The 22254-nt window shown below is 41.4% G+C and overlaps 1 protein-coding gene across 1 annotated transcript in view; it reads right to left on the bottom strand.

The window, feature by feature from the left end:
* Positions 1-8038: 8038 nt before the first annotated feature.
* LOC121298128 (FYVE, RhoGEF and PH domain-containing protein 3-like) overlaps positions 8039-22254 on the bottom strand; it is a 65077-nt gene continuing 50861 nt past the window's right edge. Inside the window, 6 exon segments of the mRNA XM_041224971.1 lie at positions 8039-9094; positions 10702-10842; positions 19437-19568; positions 20016-20138; positions 20311-20364; positions 21689-21793. Of these exon segments, the coding sequence (XP_041080905.1) occupies positions 8861-9094; positions 10702-10842; positions 19437-19568; positions 20016-20138; positions 20311-20364; positions 21689-21793 (789 nt within the window). The 3' untranslated portion in view covers positions 8039-8860.

Below are 22254 nucleotides of genomic sequence, written 5' to 3'. Positions count from 1 at the left end.
GACTTCGTCTCAATGCGACAAGCAAAATGCTTTTCCTATATTTGGGACCATGCATTTGTAAAGGCTACACAAGCTAGACATACAGGCCGTTGGCACTTGTGCTGTGAATTTACAGATTTAACTGCAACTGCTCACAAAATTACTACCTCCCAGTATTAAAGCTTTTACAAGGTAACTACAGATGTCATTTTAATGGTACTGTGCATTTTATAACGTGTTTATATCCCATAATGTTAATGAATGTTTATTTATTTATACATTTTACCAAGTGTTCTATGGGTCCCATGATTATTTAAAGCATCACAAAAAGGAAGCTGTATTTCACAGTCTCTCACAGCTTGATTACAGTCCACAGTGAAGCAAAACCTCTGCTAAAAAACCTTACCTGAATGCCCATTCAGTTAAATGGTTTTGTATGATATCCCATTCCATGTCATTATGTTTCCACTGCCCTAAATCCCAATCTGTTCCAGAGCACACTGTTCTGGTGACTGCCGTTCGCTTCAGGTCCATTCAGGTCTCAGATAGCAAAGGGGTTTCAGTGCAGGCCAAACCAGCCACGCAGGAGCTCAACAGGAGAAAACACATCACAGGGGGGCGAGATACCTGAACATGGAACACAAAAACTAAAGGATATCTTTTAATTGCTGGCTTAAAAGGTGCTTGGTAGTGGAAACACAGTTTTTGATCTCAGGAGGCTGACCACGTCTGAGAGGCGTTTGTAGAATCAAGAGAAAAGGTGTAAGTGTGTTGCGGATTGCTGCGTCCCTCACGGGTTAGTCATTGGGAAATCGATCCATTCCAAGGCTAGTATTCTACTGCAGCCTTTAGCTGATTCCCAGCTCAGGGTCCGTGATTACTGTACATTGTGGAGACTGGACATCAATCAGCAGCACACTTGAACTGCTCACCTGCTTGCCCTTCAACTTTGCTTTACAATGTCATTGCTAAACACATGTGCTAGTGTAATGACAGTGTAGTTAAAGATGCTTAACGTCATGTGTGTTTTTTTTTTGTTTTTAAATGAAACAGTTTTCTTCCCTCCTGGCATTCTGGCATGAGAAGCCTCGTATGGTGTTCCTGACAAATGAAATGACCCATCCATTTCACTCTTGTATTAAATCAGCCACACCGTGCCATTTACATTTATTGCTGACAAAATGCAATTTTCTTTCCTAAACATGTTATTGAAAGCAAAGCCTGAAGGTTTTTTATTTATTTATTTATTTATTAATGTATAGGAGTAACACACACTGTTACTCTATTTCTAACTGGATTTTTATAGATCTTCAGTTGAATTTATATTGGATATGTTTGCTGTCACCTTCATAGCGAAGTCTGAATCCTGTTGAAGTCACAAGTAAAAACGAGTGTGGCGGTCTCGAAAAACCACAATGTGGGGGCACCTTCCTTTGCAGAAAAAAAAGTGAGGCCAAAGATTGGTGCTGTGTCAGTTTTACTACATTGTGTACAGCACCATTTCAAATAAAAAGTGTACTGAAGCCTGAGGAGTCTTGTATAAGTACAAGACTGCGACAAATGTCTGGGAGCCTGATCCAACAGCTCCCTATTCATTTTGCCACCACTTCAGTCTTAGCAACAAAACTATAATAATAATAATATAATAACCAGTGCTGCAATAGATTTTGGATCTTTGGAAGATATCTACTAAATACATACCCAAGACTTGCACTGATTTCCTTGAAGGTATTTCAGTGTCTTATTCGACATACTTAAAGCACTGTATTCAACTGGAATCAGTCTATGCTATGTCTGTGACACTTCCTTTGGCTCCACCTGCATATTCACTTTCTTAAGCTGAAACTGTACAGAAGTTGTTTCATGCTCCCTGCCTGATAGTTCTGCTTTATTTCTTCTTCATCTGCTCCAGTTTGATTTCACCTCGTTATTTTCCAATACTGCTTGGCCTTTTTCTGAGAGGAGAGTTTATGGGTTTTGTTCTGTCAGCAGAAGTTGTGATCAGAGGTTATTATACAATTGTTTTCGTTGATCTGTCTGTGTGTTTGTCCCCAGATAAGGGCACTTCAATTCATCTCTCAACGCTGTAGCCAGAGCATAGCTGGAGATAAAAGTCACATTAAAGCCAATTCAGTCCCTGACGCAGAACAGTCCACCACTCATTATATACACCTAATCTACAATTACATTGTGCCTTCCATGTCAAACATCACAAGGTGATGTAAATAACAGCATTAGCATATCAACCTGGTATCTCGTGTGTCACCTGGTAGCACATTCTACAGACAGGAAGCTTTGAAATCAAAAGCTCACAAACTCACTTCAGTTTTGCAATACAGTCGAGAGGTAGATCCAGTGAGGCACGTCCTTGCCTACCACTATGAGCAGGGTGAGGATTGTGGTTCTCGATACCTCCTTGTCACTGGTATTTTGTATCAAGCCACTGTTCAATAACTCAAAGGGCTAGCATCTAAATGAGCTTTGCAATACTGCTTGTTGGTGGATTACATTGATTAATATTATATTCAAACATGGATGCTCAACTTCAGTGATTGATTCCTAAATACACCTTGGCATATTCTGAAATGCTGCTGCGTACAAATTGCCTTTCTTCTTAACCCTTTACTGCCCTGGGTATGCTCCTATACTTATTTAATGACTACTTTCTCAACGTCAAATATAATGGACAGTTAAACCTGTTCTACAGATGGTATTCAGGTGTGATTATCCTTAACCTATTTCTGGCAATCATTCTGTGCCACTTAAATATGTCAGACAGACCGTTGACTACAGAACACCCAGTTTGTACAAATCATGAAAACACCTTGCAAAAATGGCACTTTGCCATGACATCATTTACTGTTGTTATATTAAAAGAGAGGTCTGATAAAGCTGCTTCTAAAATAAGAATAAAAAAAAAAAAAAAAAAAAAACAAAAAAAAAACAAAAAAAAAAAAAAAACAAAAAAAAAAAAAAAACAAAGCAATACCTTCAGTGGTCACACTGCATATACTTTTTAATTACAAAATAAAAAGATAAGCATTGGCATGATTTAAAAAAAAAAAAAAAAAAAAAAAAAAAAGCAGTGTCTATATAGCGCTGATTTGAAAATCTTCCTGCTTGTGCAGTATTTCTCCTCTGGGTAACACTTTATTTTAGGGATCCATTAAATGTAGTTAAATACAATATATGGTTCATATGCTGGTAACGCACTTATAATAGATTCATAAAACTACCCTTTTTTGGCCATAATCCTCAATTCCAGGTGAAATGAAGCAGTTTGGTTTTATTATGATAAAAAAAAAAACAAGGACAAAATGATACATAGTCAGGTTTTTAAGATGAAGGCATCATGAGTGATGTGTAAATTCAATTCAATTCAATATTTCTCCACTTTCTTTATTACATGAGCAGTTGTAATTCATGTATTTCTAAAATAATTTCTAACCACCCTCAATATGTTTTTTAGCTGCTTGTTTGCATGCTAGTTATACAACTGGATCATTAAAAGCGAGACAATTGAGGAAGTCAGTAAGTGTTCTGAAGTTTTGAGGCTAACCACACTGTTATCTACAGTACCATTACAACATCTGTCAAACCTCTTGGATGCAGTCGTTTCTCGGAAATGACAACTCTTTGTGCAAGTGTCATTCGGTAGGCCTATTATCAAAAGTACACATATACAAATGTCTGCGTGCTTCCCTCTGATATATTTTTTAAACCCAAATGATTTATTATGTTCATTAACGCTAGAGAATAAAGATCATTGCGAGCACTCGGGTCTCTCGTCTGAGGTGCTGTCATAAAATAAAATGTAAATCCGCGGCAAAGATGATATATAAATGAAAAGCACTTTCCTGTGCTGTGCTGAGAATTTGTTAAGAAATGTTGTTTTGTAACGGGCAGTGGTTTTAAGAGTCAATATCTAAGCACCCCTGTGGTCTCAATACAGCTCTTAGAATCATGATAGACTTGTTCAAGAGCCAAACTGAATGGGAACTTGGAGCAAGTGGCTTGCATAGAGCCAATCGTTATAGCAAACGAAACCCTGTATGTATTTGTGTGTGTGTCTATATATATACACACACACACAACATGTACTTTAAAGTGTAATCTAAAAACAAAATATCAAAAAGAAAATGTAAATTGATGGATGTTCTTACAGTAAGCTGCTTTCATGAGACTTCTGCTGCCACCTGGTTTTGCTCATTTCTTTGAAGTCTGGTTAATAGCTGGTCAAGTTCAGCTTCATGCAAGCATTCACACTTTCTTCCGTCAATCTCGAGTGCAGGTTGTTTTTGATAAAGGTTGCCAACCCCTACTCTACTGGATCTAAGAAATAACAGGCCGTGTGGTATTTCTTACATGCCCTTGGGCCTGCAGAGTGAACAGTGATTATTTCTCAAGCCTGCTCTGGAGGGACAGTCCTGAGTGAAGGAGCAGTTTGGTCTCCATGTCTATCCCTGGGCACTGTTTTAAACCATGGAAATGAAGGTCCATCGGAATAGATGAACCTATTTCTTTCTGTTCATTCTGTGCCTAGCATAATTACTGATTTACTTTAATTGCAATTCAATTTTCTTAATGTGGGGCAGTGGGAGATCAAATACTAAGCTATTTAAAGGCTGACTGAGTTGACTCTTACCTTCAGTATTGAATAATCAGCACTATTCATGAATTTGATTGATTTTCACCCTTTTTTGTTATTGTTTCAGAAACAATGCTATACAATGTAATATACCCTTCACTGGGATTCCAGAAGTAGCTGTTCAAGTTGAAGTTGAAGCGACATATTTTGCTGAATGAATTAGAGTTTATAAAATACTAGGTTTGCCCAGTGAGATAAACTGGCATGCTGTGAGAACAAACAGGGACCCAGTGGAGAATCTCGCACAGACGAGCTGAAGGACAAAATTAGTTTATTTTTTTTTCATTTTTAATCTCAATCAGGAATATGCACTCCTTGCAAATATGCAATACAATGGAATACATCTGCTGAATAAGTGCATTTATTTTGCACTGGCTAAAGGATTTTAACTGCAAACTTGCATGCAGGGTATTTCACTTTTTCATCATGTTCCCAGCAGGTCTCGCTGTCACAGTGTGTAGCAGCAGGCTGTAAGAAAGTACAGCTTCTGCGTTGATCGAATACAGTTATTCTGATCTGTATATGCATTAATGCAAGCTAATGTAATCCACATTTACACAGATCAGAAGAAAAAGTGTTTCAGCTGAATATGTGTTCTTCTGACCAAGAAGAGAGGTGAGAAGAGGTGGGCTTGCCAGCCCATTATATTAAATTATCTGGGGATTTATTTATTTATTTCTTTATTTATTAAAAAGGTCATCTGATGACTAAGTTATCAAACTCATAGAAGTTTTCAGAATTGCATTCTTAATTATGGATTTCTAATTTGTTTTTTTCTTTTTTTTTGTGCAAAAAATGGACCTTTGCAATTTGAGCACAAGCTTAGTAAATCGAGTTTAAATCGCTTTCAGGCATATGAAAGGCATTGACGACCATAAGAGAGTTCTGTCTTATCTAGTTATTAAGAAGCAGCAGCAGCACAAGCGGAAGATAAGCAGTAACACATATGAAGATAAATGAACATCTAACGACTGTCTTTCTCAGCTGAATTCAAGATTAACTTTACTCGGCAACATTTCCACGAGGCGCAAAACAATTCTCTCCGTTAAATGGATTACCAATTTACTAAAACATAATCCTTTCTGTGAGAATTCTGCAGTTGTTAAGGGACAAACCAGAGAAGAATAGGTACCGGACAACAAATTAATAAATAAATAACTAAATCACTCTGCAGTAATACATAGGCAGTAATTATAAGAATATGAGTATCACTATTGTAGAAAGACAAAACACATCTGCAGCATATCTTTGCAGCTGGTCTCAACTTTCTGAAGTTAGCAGAAGGGCTGCAACTTGGCAAAAAAAAAATGTCTACTGGTTTTACATTTCTTTAGAATCTTAGAACGAATTATGTTTTATAAAATTATCAAGAGCAGTTATCATTATGCCTGAAGGAAGGGCTGGCAGTTTGTACTCCATCGTATCCAAGTGTCCTGGGGGAATATCGAACCCCTAAAACAAACAATAAGCACAATCTGCAGCGCAACTTAAAATCTGGAAAAAAGGGTAAAGGGTACAAATCACAATTCAAAAAGCCACCTTGGCTCACTAGCACCCCTACTGGGTTAAAGCCAGCGTCCTAATGAAACATTCCCCCAGAAACAAAGTGCATTTTTAAACAGCCCCCCCTAATAATAAATACAGTAATAGTTTATGATTCTGTACATCACTGAGCACCAGCTTTCAGCTAGGGCTACATTAAAGCTTAATGTTTCAGTTCTAGAAGATTTTTCATTAACCAGGTTAATGTTATTTCGTAATGGATGGAAAGGTTTGGTAAAATTTGTTTCTGGTATTTCATGATTTTGCAAGTCCTACATATATAGTTTACCATAGCCACGCATAGTAAGAGAGGCGAAGATAGTATTTCAATATAGCTTTTAACACCGAGGTGTGAAATCAAATCACAGTATCTCTTTGCAGTTAAACACACGTTTTCCTTGGGCGAATAAGATATGCATCTTATCAGAGTTAACCCCTTTTTCAGTGCCATTGCTATAGCGGACATTTCTAAGTGGCACAAACAGAATGTTTTTTCAAAGAACTTCGAACACGGGACTTCTGACTATCCATTACATATAATAATAATTCTGGTTGCACAGTAAAACTTAAACCTACAAGGAGCTAAAAACTACATTGCTAAAACCTGCTTTATTTTGGGCAAATACCACTAATCTGCACTCGAAATGCATTAAGTCTTATGCAGCTCCTGTCCACGAATACATTTTCTGGGCAGTTGAACTCATTTATCACTTTGTCTTTCATTATAGAACACAGTATGTGCACAGCATGCTTGCCCATAAACATAAAAAAAAAACCATACAAATAAATCAACATGCAAAAATTTTTTTTTTTTGGGGGGGGGGGGGGGGGGGGGGGGGGGGGGGGGGGGGGGGGACATGCTTTGCTCATTTACAGTATAACCTTTAATGATCTTTGTTCAAGTCGTATCATTTTCCTGTGTCATTTACAATGAAATGCAGTACTTTCAATTTGAAATGGCATTTTTTAGATGCAATGTTTTATGCACGATACACTGCAGTACACAAACCTCATTTGATGATGAAAACACAGCTTACGAACAGAAGCTTTATTTTCATGCACTGGTATTCAGGAATAAAACAAAGGCTCTGGCTTTCCATTGAAGGTGAGAGAAAATAAGATGCATCAGCTGCATCTAATATTATAAATCATGCTGTCATCACCAGCACAAGAGGCAGAACATTCCCTTCATGGGGAAAAAAAAAAAACCCAGCACCAAAAGTAAAGTTTAACACCAATGACTTGCATTCTACCTAAAGTATCACTAGGCAGCCCAAGACGAGTGCTAATCACTTTGTGAAACCAGGATTGTTTTTGTTTTGTTTTTCTCAGCTGTACAAAGGGTGATATTCTTTTGTTTTAGGCTGGTCACTTTATCCGCTTGATGGGGAGGCTTACCTTCCAGAGCTCTTAATTGTTAATTATCTAAGACCTACGATTCTTTTTAGTAATCAATTCGAAGATTACCTGACTTCTCTGCTGATTGGACTGTCCATAACTGAATCAAGATGAATTGATCTTCTCTGTTTGAAACTCAAAACATGTTCAATCTTCACAAAAGCTTCATGGATAATAAGTTTGAGTTGAAATCCAATTTCTCGGCTAAATACAAATAAAACCAAAACTGATTGCATTTGCTTAATCTATGGCTACTAGGTTACCAGAGGAAAGACTTCAAATGGGTGGTAAACTGGTAGCTTGTATACGGTTTGGAATTCCGTTTTACAGACAAGGCTCTTTCTAACATGAGTGAAAACCTTAAGTATGTGGTTCCTAAGAAACAGGTGTGAGCACTGATTAACCCTTTGATGAATTAACCCCATCCGTACCAAGACACAACACAAATTTACATACCAAAACTGCCAAAAGTGAACCATATGCATTGTTTTTATTAATTTTTTGATTACGTTGTTGTTTGTGTGCATGGTCCCAGTTAGCAATATAAAATCTGTCCACTTACATCGAAACATGTTCATTAAAACGCACAGTACATAAATATGTCAAATAAACATGCAGACAGAAACTTTTTTTCCCTCTATTGAATTCTTAGGAATTGTAAATGTTCCTGCCTACAGTACTTCATCTTGTTATGTTTATTTAATCACAACAACGGCAGACGTAGTCCAATTAGCAATAGTAAAAAGTAAATTAATTACATCACTTAAAATGTACAAGCAGCGTTGCAGTGCGAGAGCACAAAGGATGGACAGGAGAAATGTCAGTGGCCAGCCACAAGCTTTCACAACTCTTAACTTAAAAAGTAGCTTTTGTTCAGCAAATGAAAATAGTATACACCCTGCACAGAATAGCCACTGAATAGACAAGGAAAGGTCACATTTACAACCAATACTGAATACAAATGAATAAAAGATACACCTTCGCAATTGCAGATGTAGTTAATGCTGCACCAAAACGTGTGCACAACGTATTTATGAATAGACCTCCCACCAGTTCACAAACTGTTTCCAGATTTATGAACGAATGTTACCAGACTGATGAAAAAGACAGCAATTTTCTTTTAAGGAGGCAGAAAACAGTGATAAAAACACATACGCAGATATTAACATGGGGGAATAATGAGATACATCCTCTAAAAAAAATCAAATAAAAGTGCCATGGTAAAAGTGAATTCAAGTAATGCGTGTACATTACACACTATTGGAAGCCCACAAGCAGCACGCTGGCTGTTGATTAAAGGTTGGTCTTCGCTTCAGTTTTGCTGCAGAGGTCTTCCTGCCCCGACTCCCCTTTGACTGCTTTAGAAAGGATCTCGATCCATTTGCATTGGAGCTCCTCCTCCTCTGCACTGAACAATATGCTGTGCTGGGATTGGCTGAGCTTGAAAACGTGCTTCATATCAAGCTTCTCTGTTGCCAAGCTGACTTCATAGCCGGGCAGCAGAATGGCACGTGGTAATCGAACCTCCTGAAACAGAACGAGTTTGAGAAAGGAAATGCCAAGCATTAAAAAAAAAAAAAGAGTTTTACTTTAGAAAGCCTACCAAAAATACCAACACACATAACAGCACTGTACAATCCAGACAGGTTGGCTAACACTGGGGATGGCCACCAACTACTAAAACAGGTTTAAAAATGTGAACTTGTTCAATAACATGACCCTCTTTTAAGAAAAGTCAACTTAAAATCTCAAATCATTGTCTATGGATCCTATGCCTAGGATCCAAGTGTAATTACGCTGCCATCGTTATTAACAGAACATAATTGCAATTATCTTTGTCCCAATTTTTATTATCTGGTACTTTGTTAAAGCCATAATATTAATAGCGATGTAATAATTCAATTTTAACCCCAGTCCGATGTAAAGACAGAAAGACTAGAAAACAAAACACAGGCATTTGGTTATTTAGCAATGTTATTTCCAAGCCACTCATTTGAACTAACTAATTCTGCGATGTCCACTTTGGTACTGTATATAATGTATATGCAATAGCTTTACTGTTTGTCCTACATCACTAAAATTCATGGCATCTAATTTTGGGATAAATTTGTTACATATGAAAGGGTTTACAGTATTTTAATTCAAATGCTGTTTAGTTTCACTACTTGGAGATATTGAACTCCTGCTGCAAATCTGGCTAGTTGAAATTTGTAAATCTGCATTTATAGTTAAGAAGCTCATTATAGTATTTACTTTTTAGATCTTTTTAAATCTTTTGTGGTGATTCAAAATAAAATACTACAATTAGCCAGCAACAACATATATGTAAAGCTGCTGGTAAGAATTCAAGGCCTGTTAATTGTTTATGTTTCACAACATACTGCAGTCGTAGAAACAACTCATTTCAGCTCAGGGTGACCTTTGAAGAGTGGTGTTCTTAAAACACCCAAACCCATCTGCATTATTAATTAACAGCAGCTAATAATCTTGTGCCTCCTCTGAAACAACGATGGTAATTGTTTTTACTATTTTAGAAAGAGCTATTCATTTTTTCTTTTTTGTTGGTAACTTTCTTTTATTCTCTCACAATGGGGCTGGCAAAAACGAAAGATAATATTTCCATTACACTAGGAAAAAAAAAAAAGTTGCGTAGTTCTGCATTAATCATACCCAAACGTTATGAATAATTATTCAAAATAATTGCATTTGTCTCAATCAAAACATACAGAGTGACAGTGATAAATTACTAACGACTCATTCCATGTTACAATTGACAGGTGGTTAGACAAGTACTTACTGTAGGTACAACAGCATTGGGTTTTACTTGTAATACAAAATTATTTCTGTACAGCTTCCTCTTGTAACTCCAAAGCACACTGTCTGCTGTACACACTTTTGCAGTTTGTCAAATCATGTCAATCCAACCAACCTGCCTTTAAAACTGGGGTAAGGTGGACACCCTGACAGCTTAGACAGGATTTGTAATTCTTCAAGGCCTTGTGCCCGATACAGACACAAAGGTGAGATTCACTTCTTGTAAACCTCCAGACCTAATTCTCTCCCTCTCTCTCTTATGAATGAGCCATCGTTGGTGGAGATGGGCAGGTGTATTCAGGACGGGAGGTCTTACTTACCTGGCTGCTTGGTAGCAGGTACAACACCAGTGGCTCGTTTCTAGTAATGGAGACCCAAGCTTTGTGCCAGGTCTTCCCCTTCTCCTGGAAATGAAGGCTGCTGCACAGGAGGCTGTTTTCTGCTGTTAATGAATTCTGTTTCTGTTAAAGGAAAAAAAAAAGGTACCTAATGATGAATATTTTACGCTTCTGCGGACTGCTTCTTAAAATGTAGAAATGCAGGGCGGAACTCTTCTTTAAAATATTACTTTTTGGTTTGTAGGGGCGCGCGGTGCTCTGTGCTAGACAGTGCCCTCTTGTGGTTTTGTGGATCAGATCGAAAGTGCGATTGATGTGCAGGGGACTCCATTTCAGCTCTGACTACAAGAACATTATTTATGCCAGAATTTTGATTACAAACCTTAAACGCTATAATAAACTTACAGTACACTTCTATTAGGACCAGCTGTCTCAGCACTTTACTCAGTCCCTTTGATATCATAATAAAGGAAATGGGGAATTAGCAGGTCCAGCACAGCTGGTCAGCCCAATTGAAATTGAAGTCAGTACAAAGGCAAATGTTATAAAAGGAATAAAATAATTGTAACAGCATGAAACTAGAAAGACACCACTCAGTTTATGCAAATAAATTCATTGAATTCCTCTCTGAGAATGTGCCTTTGCACTTTACTCCTAATGCTACTCATTATAGTAGCTTCCTTAATCTGTTGCTCCAGTGTGTATCAGCCCTGCCTTAGCAAGGACAAGGGTTCAAGGGCATCTTTCTAATTAATTAGTTCCAAATGTGCCAGTCAATTGGTGGCATTTATGAAGCGGTCTATCCTGCTATTCGTGGTGATTTTGTAATAAAATTAGCTATATTCTTGACTGACAAGCGACACTATTATATTGGCTTGTATTTTGTAAACTGAATAAATGAGCATGTTTGATTTAGTGTCTGTTAGAAACCGTTTGTATTACCCATCGCACATTCCAGCCCTGTAAACAGAGCAAAATGTGACCTTGTCAGCGTGCATAAGAATGTATCTGGTGCACAGTGTCAGCTGTCAGTCTGCACTTGTATTAGGTACAGTGTTAATAGTCTTACAGAGGCACAGGCCAGCTCATTTAGAGGTATTAAAATAATAGCATAGCTACATAGCTGACTCTGCAATGCAATGGACTGAAAACGAGTGATAAAACATTATTACTTGCTGTTATTTTTAGGACTGGCATAAACATTTGATGAATCGCATAAAGACAGACTTTACCAACACATATATTGTCTAGAATACTGGTACCTATAAGTCACAATCTGTTATATCGCTATTTAGATTACATTTTTATATTCTACATGCAATTATTCACACTTAAAAACTGAAATGGTTTCAGCTCATTTACATGAAGTTCAACATGTTGTGAGTAAAGAACAGTGCTATACAGCCATGCGTATGATCACATTATTTCTGCAGATAAAGAACAACAAGTGTTAGAAATTACATGTTGGCTATATGCGATAGCAAACGTGTTTTAAAGTGCTGCAAGTTACATATTGATAGAGATGATTACGTTGCACATCTGCCGTACTTTCCTAAGCAGCTAATAGCAGTGTATTACCCGATTATGCATGGGCATATCCGTGCAATAAGTCACAGTGACAGATATTAACATATCAGCCTGCTGCAGCATCAGTCTGCTAACCCCAGTCTCACACTGCAGGTGGAAATATGTCTATTTATTGTGTCATTTCTACAATAGCAAGGTCACACATTGTAGGATGGGTCCCCTGGGGTCCTCCAGCTTTGCAAAGAACTGTCCTTTTCCATTTATTATTCAGGATCATGAATCACTCCGAGGACTTTCAGAAGCAGCATAAAGAATCCCTTATTTACTCGCTAAGGAATGCCTCAATAGCTGAATGGCTGATTACTTTTTGTAAGTGGTGAGTTTTCAGATTTGACTACAAAATTATCATTAAAAACAAACAGACTGTAGTTCCAGAACCTAGCATTGCATGCCCACCATACCATTATCCATTATCCAGAACCTAGCATTGCACGCCCGCCATACCATTATCCATTATCCAGAACCTAGCATTGCACGCCCGCCATACCATTATCCATTATCCAGAACCTAGCATTGCACGCCCTACACCATACCATTATCCAGAACCTAGCATTGCACGCCCGCCATACCATTATCCATTATCCAGAACCTAGCATTGCACGCCCACCATACCATTATCCATTATCCAGAACCTAGCATTGCACGCCCACCATACCATTATCCATTATCCAGAACCTAGCATTGCACGCCCTCCACCATACCATTATCCAGAACCTAGCATTGCACGCCCACCATACCATTATCCATTATCCAGAACCTAGCATTGCACGCCCACCATACCATTATCCATTATCCAGAACCTAGCATTGCACGCCCACCATACCATTATCCATTATCCAGAACCTAGCATTGCACGCCCACCATACCATTATCCAGAACCTAGCATTGCACGCCCACCATACCATTATCCAGAACCTAGCATTGCACGCCCACCACACCATTATCCATTATCCAGAACCTAGCATTGCACGCCCACCATACCATTATCCAGAACCTAGCATTGCACGCCCCACACCACACCATTATCCATTATCCAGAACCTAGCATTGCACGCCCCACACCATACCATTATCCATTATCCAGAACCTAGCATTGCACGCCCACCATACCATTATCCATTATCCAGAACCTAGCACTGCACGCCCACCATACCATTATCCAGAACCTAGCATTGCACGCCCGCCATATCATTATCCATTATCCAGAACCTAGCATTGCACGCCCCACACCACACCATTATCCATTATCCAGAACCTAGCATTGCACGCCCCACACCACACCATTCCATTATCCAGAACCTAGCATTGCACGCCCACCATACCATTATCCATTATCCAGAACCTAGCACTGCACGCCCACCATACCATTATCCATTATCCAGAACCTAGCATTGCACGCCCACCATACCATTATCCATTATCCAGAACCTAGCATTGCACGCCCACCATACCATTATCCATTATCCAGAACCTAGCATTGCACGCCCACCATACCATTATCCATTATCCAGAACCTAGCATTGCACGCCCCACACCACACCATTATCCAGAACTGTTGTTGAAGACTGCATGTCATGTTCAAGCTATGTAATACTACAATGGCACTCAAATGCAACTTCCTAAATAGTTTTATATTGACTTAGAGCAAGTAATATTTGTTATATACAGTATGCGCTCCTGTCACAGAGACGGCCGAAGTGGGCGGCGTCAGAACCAGGAAAGGTAAGGCAATACACAAAACACAGGACGGATGAAATGAAGTGATGAAGACGCCTGTTGGCGCCGGTTTAATACCAAATAAAAGGTTTACACAAACACGAAAAACACAGGACACGGCACTCTACGCCAAAATAAATAGACAAACGAAAACAGACTAAACTTAACAAAACGGTGCACGGACAGACACTGACAAACACGGTGAGCGGATACTTTCTCCTCTTATTATTATTACTACTACTACTGCTACTAATTTCTTCCGTCTCCAATCCCGTTCTCCGCTCACCGAACACCCAACCGCAGTATGTGCCAACGTGCATCTATATATACTATTGTGCTGGGATTCAATTACCAATTAATTATTCACTTGAATCCCAGCACGTGAATTAATAAAGTGCAATTCCCCGTGCTCACATATTACTACATTTTACTTGCACGTGAAGTGCTGTGCAATCCTCGTGCCTAAATACACATATACATTTTTAAACACTCGTGTTACACAGACCCGTTTATATCCCGTGTACCAATGTCTATACACCAACATTTAAACACACCACACGCAACACATAACAGATAATATACACAGGGGCGGGCACTTTGTTACATATACCCCCTCCTGTGCAAAGCACACATGGCCTCAATGGCCACCTCCCCCCTTAAAAGCCCAAAAGTCCCGCCCAAAGTCCTTGGCCAGGACCAGAGGCTTCCAGGGGCCCACAGGTCGTAATGCTGTCAGCAGGGTAGCATTCTCCTGCCAGGGTAGTCCTAGCAGCGGAAAGGCTGCTTGGGGTGTGGTCTCCTGACCTTCCCCCTCCTTCGGCGCCGGCAGCTCCCCTTGGTGGGGCTTCAACCACCGTTCTTCCTGCAGGGAAGAAACTGCAGAGGGAGCAGGTCTCCGGACCTCCTCCCCCTCCTCCGGCAGCGAAACTGCTGCTGGGGTTGGCGGTCTCCAGACCTCCTCCCCCTCCTCCGGCAGCGAAACTGCTGCTGGGGTTGGCGGTCTCCAGACCTCCTCCCCCTCCTCCGGCAGCGAAACTGCTGCTGGGGTTGGCGGTCTCCAGACCTCCTCCCCCTCCTCCGGCAGCGAAACTGCTGCTGGGGTTGGCGGTCTCCAGACCTCCTCCCCCTTCTTCGTGGCCGGCAGCTCCCCTTCGTGGGGTTCCGGCCACAGTACTTCCGGCTGTGATGCGGAGCGGCGGGCAACCCCAGGCGATGCAGAGCGGCGGGCAACCCCAGGCGATGCAGAGCGGCGGGCAACCCCAGGCGATGCAGAGCGGCGGGCAACCCCAGGCGATGCAGAGCGGCGGGCAACCCCAGGCGATGCAGAGCGGCGGGCAACCCCAGGCGATGCAGAGGCATCCTTGGGCGAAGCGAGGCTGGCATCCTTGGGCGAAGCGAGGCTGGCATCCTTGGGCGAAGCGAGGCTGGCATCCTTGGGCGAAGCGAGGCTGGCATCCTTGGGCGAAGCGAGGCTGGCATCCTTGGGCGAAGCGAGGCTGGCATCCTTGGGCGAAGCGAGGCTGGCAGTCAGGACAAGCTGGGGTGCGGGTGTTGGCCCTCTTTTCGGCCACTGCAGCCGGGAGGTTCTTCCCCGTGCTTCCCTCAGCAGCCTATGCAAGGGCTGCTGAGGACCGCCAGCATCTAGTCCTGGTCCTTCTGGTGCAGAGAGAGGAAGCTCCTGCTCCTCTCCCCCTGATGGAGGTGGAGGCAGAGGAAGCTCCAGCTCCTCTCCTCGTGATGGTGGGGGAAGTGATACCAGCAGGCATTCATCCTCTGCTGGTGGGGGAAGTGATACCAGCAGGCATTCACCCTCTGCTGGTGGGGGAAGTGATACCAGCAGGCATTCACCCTCTGCTGGTGGACAGGGACCCAGCAGGCATTCACCCTCTGCTGGTGGACAGGGACCCAGCAGGCATTCACCCTCTGCTGGTGGGGAAGTGATACCAGCAGGCATTCACCCTCTGCTGGTGGGGGAAGTGATACCAGCAGGCATTCACCCTCTGCTGGTGGGGGAAGTGATACCAGCAGGCATTCACCCTCTGCTGGTGGACAGGGACCCAGCAGGCATTCACCCTCTGCTGGTGGACAGGGACCCAGCAGGCATTCACCCTCTGCTGGTGGGGGAAGTGATACCAGCAGGCATTCACCCTCTGCTGGTGGGGGAAGTGATACCAGCAGGCATTCACCCTCTGCTGGTGGGGGAAGTGATACCAGCAGGCATTCACCCTCTGCTGGTGGGGGAAGTGATACCAGCAGGCATTCACCCTCTGCTGGTGGGGGAAGTGATACCAGCAGGCATTCACCCTCTGCTGGTGGCGGAGGCAGAGGCAGCTCCTGCTGCTCTGCCCCTGCCGGTGGAGGTGGCGGAGGCAGAGGCAGCTCCTGCTGCTCTGCTCCTGCCGGTGGAGGTGGCGGAGGCAGAGGCAGCTCCTGCTGCTCTGCGCCTGCCGGTGGAGGTGGCGGAGGCAGAGGCAGCTCCTGCTGCTCTGCGCCTGCCGGTGGAGGTGGCGGAGGCAGAGGCAGCTCCTGCTGCTCTGCGCCTGCCGGTGGAGGTGGCGGAGGCAGAGGCAGCTCCTGCTGCTCTGCGCCTGCCCATGGAGGTAGGAGCGGCGTGTAGTCTCCTGGTGGTGGAGGTGGGAGCGGCGTGTAGTCTCCCCTTGATACAGGGGACTGGTGCGGCTCTCCCTCACTTGCAGGGGACTGGTGCGGCTCTTCCTCCCTTGCAGGGGACTGGTGCGGCTGTGGAGACAGCGGTGGGACCTCTGCCTTCCTCTTCCCCTTTCCCCTTCTCTGCCACCTCCTCACCTTCCTCTCCTGCGGCAGTTCCTCCTCTCCTTCCTGGTAGGGGCAGCGCACCACCGGGTGCCCAAACTCCCCACAGGCAAGGCACCAGCCCTGGTCCTCCAGACCACCGAGGAACTCCTCCAGGTCCTGGCAGCCATCTCTCCAGTCCCAGCCTTCCATGTTTTATTTTTTTTTTTTTTTTTTTGACAAAACACCTCTCCTGGTCTGACGCTTGGAGGCGCTGTTATCCCACGCAGGACACCACGTGTCACAGAGACGGCCGAAGTGGGCGGCGTCAGAACCAGGAAAGGTAAGGCAATACACAAAACACAGGACGGATGAAATGAAGTGATGAAGACGCCTGTTGGCGCCGGTTTAATACCAAATAAAAGGTTTAAACAAACACGAAAAACACAGGACACGGCACTCTACGCCAAAATAAATAGACAAACAACAAAAACAGACTAAACTTAACAAAACGGTGCACGGACAGACACTGACAAACACGGTGAGCGGATACTTTCTCCTCTTTATTATACTACTACTACTACTACTAAATTTCCTCCGTCTCCAATCCCGTTCTCCGCTCACCGAACACCCAACCGCAGTATGTGCCAACGTGCATCTATATATACTATTGTGCTGGGATTCAATTACCAATTAATTATTCACTTGAATCCCAGCACGTGAATTAATAAAGTGCAATTCCCCGTGCTCACATATTACTACATTTTACTTGCACGTGAAGTGCTGTGCAATCCTCGTGCCTAAATACACATATACATTTTTAAACACTCGTGTTACACAGACCCGTTTATATCCCGTGTACCAATGTCTATACACCAACATTTAAACACACCACACGCAACACATAACAGATAATATACACAGGGGCGGGCACTTTGTTACAGCTCCTCATATGGTATGCACAATTACATAGCGCTAATCTGTCATACTACTTTTGATTAAATACAGTGCACAGAGACTTCAAAACAGTGATTCGTTTTTATTCTTTTCATGCTTTGATTAAAACATAGCACACACACACACACACACACACACACACACACACACACACACACACCTGCACTGGTGGTCTGTTCTGAATGCACAGAATTCCCATCACCATCAATAATAGTTTTCTGTTTACCTCAAGCTCCCTGTAAACAACAGAAACGCTCCCAAAACAATCATTTATCACTCGGAAGGCTTTGCCTTTAGTTTTCATGAATACGATTGCTTTTCCCGTTCTTATTTTGAATAGACAATGATACATATTTTATTTTAATCAAGGCAATCTGTAGTGGTAGCAGTCTCCTGTCTTTGTTTATACTGCTCACTAAATCATCTGAAAGCTTGTACCATCAGCAGGTCTATCAAAGCCTTGCAAAGGCACCTGAGATTTTGTACAGTCAGCATGTTACTTGATGTACTAATTAGGCTTCCAGACAACTTTATTAGAATAAGAAAATTAAATAATATTATGTTTTTTATGTGGGTCCCCAGCCGTCTTTTTTTTTCCCAGGAGTGATCTAATGTTAGTGTATTTTTGGTATACAATTAGCTTAACGGTGCTGAAATGACTGGTAACACAAAGTGAACTATATGTGGTGTTTCTCCATGACTGCAGCTTAGCAGTAAAAGCAATGTAGTACATCACACAGCAGGCTTGCTATAGATATGATACTTCAGATCAGAAGCCATCCATGCAGTTAGCAGTAAAGAATCTGCAATGATTTCCTGCTGACTCCATTACCATAGAAATAGACCCCGTTTCTTTCTCGAGACCACCCCAGGCTGAGTTCAGACTGCAGTTTGACATACAGGGGTGGGACCTTCTAAAGGGGGAAAAGCGCTGATCCACAGACATGTTTGTGTGATCTCAACAACTTTCACAAAGCATGCATACTCCAAAACCCAGCGGACAGATTTACATTACACGAACACGGAAACCCATTTGCCTCCTTAGAATAAGTAGCAGGGTTAAAAAAAAATATAGCGTTATACATCCCCACATGTGTGACAATTGTTAAATAATGTACCTGCAATTTTTCATCATTGTTAACACCCTGATACATTTTTACACTTGCAAAACTTTAAAGTGTGTTTCAAAGCTCTTTTTAAAATGGGGTTTGAGATCTGTCCTCTAAATCACTGCAGGAAGAAAAAACTTAACAAGTGATCTGGCTTTTCTGTTCCGTCCCACATCATGGATCGTTATTGCTGTGTTACCTGTTTGACAATGTGGGCAACAATCCTGATGCTGCACCAGACCGGCCATTTTCAAAAGAGCTTTATAACAGAGTTTAAAGAAATAAGTGTAAAAAGTTGTCAGGATGTTAAAAATGAAAATAAAAATTGACAGGTACATTATTTAAACAGTTGTAGCATTTAATATAAAGCTATATTTTCCAGAACACAAACAAACACACAAAGATGTTATAATCACACGTCAATTAATCTTTAGCATAAAACTGAAATTATTGTGGGGCACTTCAGCAAGTAGGGTGATGAAAATGACTGCTGTTAAGAAGTAATGAGATTAGTCACTAGCATGAATAATAATAATAATAATAATAATAATAATAATAATAATAATAATAATAATAATAATAATAATAGAGTTGTCACCTCGACGGCTGCTTTTTTCTTCTGGTCCCCTGTGGTTTCAAGTCCTGGGCTGGAAGGCAGTGCCAGTGGAGAATCGAAACACTCGTTACACACCCGCAGCGGTTTGAACTCGGAGCATTTCGCACAGATGGCCTGCCACAGACACAAATGCATTTGAAGTGAAACTAATAAAGGGAGAATTGATTTTAAAAAATCTCTGGGAGCCCACCTTTAATTGGATTTGAAACAGTGCTCTTTGTGGGTAATCATGTGTGCTTTCAGTATAAACAATCATCATATTTAAAAACTAACAATAAATTAACTCTGTCCTTGTGCATTGTTCCTGGAATCCAGAATGCTAACCAAATCCCATGAGCACAGATGCTAAAAAGATCTGCATGTTAATGACTGATGGTCACAGATAGGTTACGATCACTAACAGCTCAATATTATTCTTCAGTGCTTCCAGGTGCAGATCTGCTGACTCCAGATGAGGGCTCTTCTAGCTTTACTTCTTAATCTTTTTGCATCTGTGATCCCTTCATCAGGCAGTAGGATTTGTGTGAAAGCATGCATGCTGTCTTATCTCATGACACTTACCGCTCCACATGCTTTGCAGTGATGACGTCTTTTTGTTATGGAATTAAAGCTTTCGTTGCAGCCTTTACAGGTTTGCTTCTCTTTTTCCCTCTTTGATTTGGGCTGTTTCTTGCAAGAATCCATCTACAAATATAAACATTATATTTCATTTTATATTTATTTTACTGTAAAAAATAAATAAATAAATAAATGTAAAAGCACACTTCAGATCAGCTTTAAGAGCAGAACCCTGAATACAGACTAAGTTGTAACCCCCTCTTCATTTTCATTTTGTTATATAAAGTGCAATACATACCCCACCAGCAGAGGTGTTTCCATCGAGTGAATCCATTGAAAAGTAGCCAACATTCTGTAAAGAATAAAATATTACTTTGTAACAAAGCTATCAGGATGTGCTTTTAAATCCAGTCCTGATGTCAGAAGCAGGATGACATTGGCCATTCTCCCTGGGGAATCTTCACAAAAACAGAGGACACAGGCTATTTATAGACCAACGTCATGGAAAAGAAATGCTAAAAACAGGAAAAAATGTATTTTGCATTCAGAATGTTTAGAAAGAAAAAAGGTTTTCTTTTTCATTTTAAACAAAATAATTCTGAAAATAATTTTCTACAGATGAAAAAAACATGTTTATAAAGTGACAATATAACATGGCCTATTCTATTATTTTGTCTTGTTGAACACTAGATGGCAGTAGCTCTCCATCTACTGTCTACTGCAGTATTGTACATCCAGCATCCACATTACAGTATGTACTGTAGTCGAAAGACAGACTTGAAAGTTACAGCGGGGTATATTTTAATTATCCCAACAGCAGCAATTCTAGAAGCATAATAACCCCTGAAAAATAAAGCTGTTCGTGTGTTTGTGTAAGATGCTACACAAATTTCTCAGGTGTGTCGACACCCACAGTGTTGTTAATACTGAACAACCACATATGCTAGAGTGACATTGCTTCCTGAGGCGCAACACATAAACACAGTGTGCGACAGACCTGTGTGTCTCCTAATGAATTAATGCTGTGTCTACGTACCTCTATTTTGTAATATAGGTTTTGTCATTCAGTTGACTTCAATGTCTAATTGTTTGGATATTAACTGACAGTAAACCTTCTAGAACACACTTAATCCTTATTCTTAGCTGCCTAACTGGTAAACCAGTTTCTAATTAAGACTGTAGCGTACAGTTTGCCACCACTTCATTTTCTTGTCATGCAATGTGTTTTGTTTAACCACACAGTAGTAATTGTCAAGATAAATAATGTGTGTGTGTGTGTGTGTGTGTGTGTGTGTGTGTGTGTGTGTGTGTGTGTGTGTGTGTGTGTTCTGTGGGTCTGAGATATTCCAACACCGACAGACCAGCAGAATGCTGGCTGCTTATCAAACAACCCTGCCCAATTAAACAGCCCAAGGGCTGCCGAGTACAGAATAGTTAAGGTAATTACCGCATACATTTTCATAAAGCAGCAGCCCAGATAATGTCAGGGCATTCTGAGTTCTAGAACTCAACACGTACAGATTAATAGCTGGTTCAATTCTTATGATCGTGAAAGTATTGTGTAAAAAAAAAAATCTCTCTCTCTCGCTCCTACAAATAGAGTTGTGTGCCTGGTAGAAACCCCACTGTAATCGCACAGGGAGCAGGGCAGGAAGGGGGAACCATGTAATACTTACAGGCGAGTCGGAGGGGTGATCCTCGTCTCGGGAGAATGAGCTGTTGAAGGCCTTGTTAAAGGTCTCACTGTTCTGTTTGTGCTTCTCAATCGTAGCCAGGATAACCTGTTGGATAAGGGTAAAGACACATCAGATCATCTATGGCATGTGCTTTAACCCTTTTACAGTGCTATTGAGGTCTGATGGACCACAATCTTTCACTTTCAACTTGACTGAAACATACACATGTAGAGGGGTTGATACATAAATAAATAAAGCTTAAAACAAAGTTTTTCATTTCTCCAATCACAAATGTCCTTAACGTGAGCAAGCACACATGTGCATGCAAACTGAATCTCTGAGTTTGGGTCAATGAATACTCATGACACTGTGATTGGATATGTTTCTGCTAGAGGCCATGCTCATGCAAAGCCAACCCCCTCATGGCCCCAGACCGAGGAAATCAAACAAAGAAAGACTTCACAGCACAGTAAAAGTATGGGGGGGTGAAGCTGTCCCTTTTCATGTAGACGTCAATGTCTGCGGTCCTTTTTGTGCCATTCAGACACACAGAGAAAGGGAAGCTC

Source organism: Polyodon spathula, chromosome 23 (genome assembly GCF_017654505.1).
Source record: "Polyodon spathula isolate WHYD16114869_AA chromosome 23, ASM1765450v1, whole genome shotgun sequence".
Classification (NCBI taxonomy): Eukaryota; Metazoa; Chordata; class Actinopteri; order Acipenseriformes; family Polyodontidae; genus Polyodon; species Polyodon spathula.
Note: the sequence above shows the minus strand (reverse complement) of the source record. Positions and strands in the feature narration are given on the sequence as shown.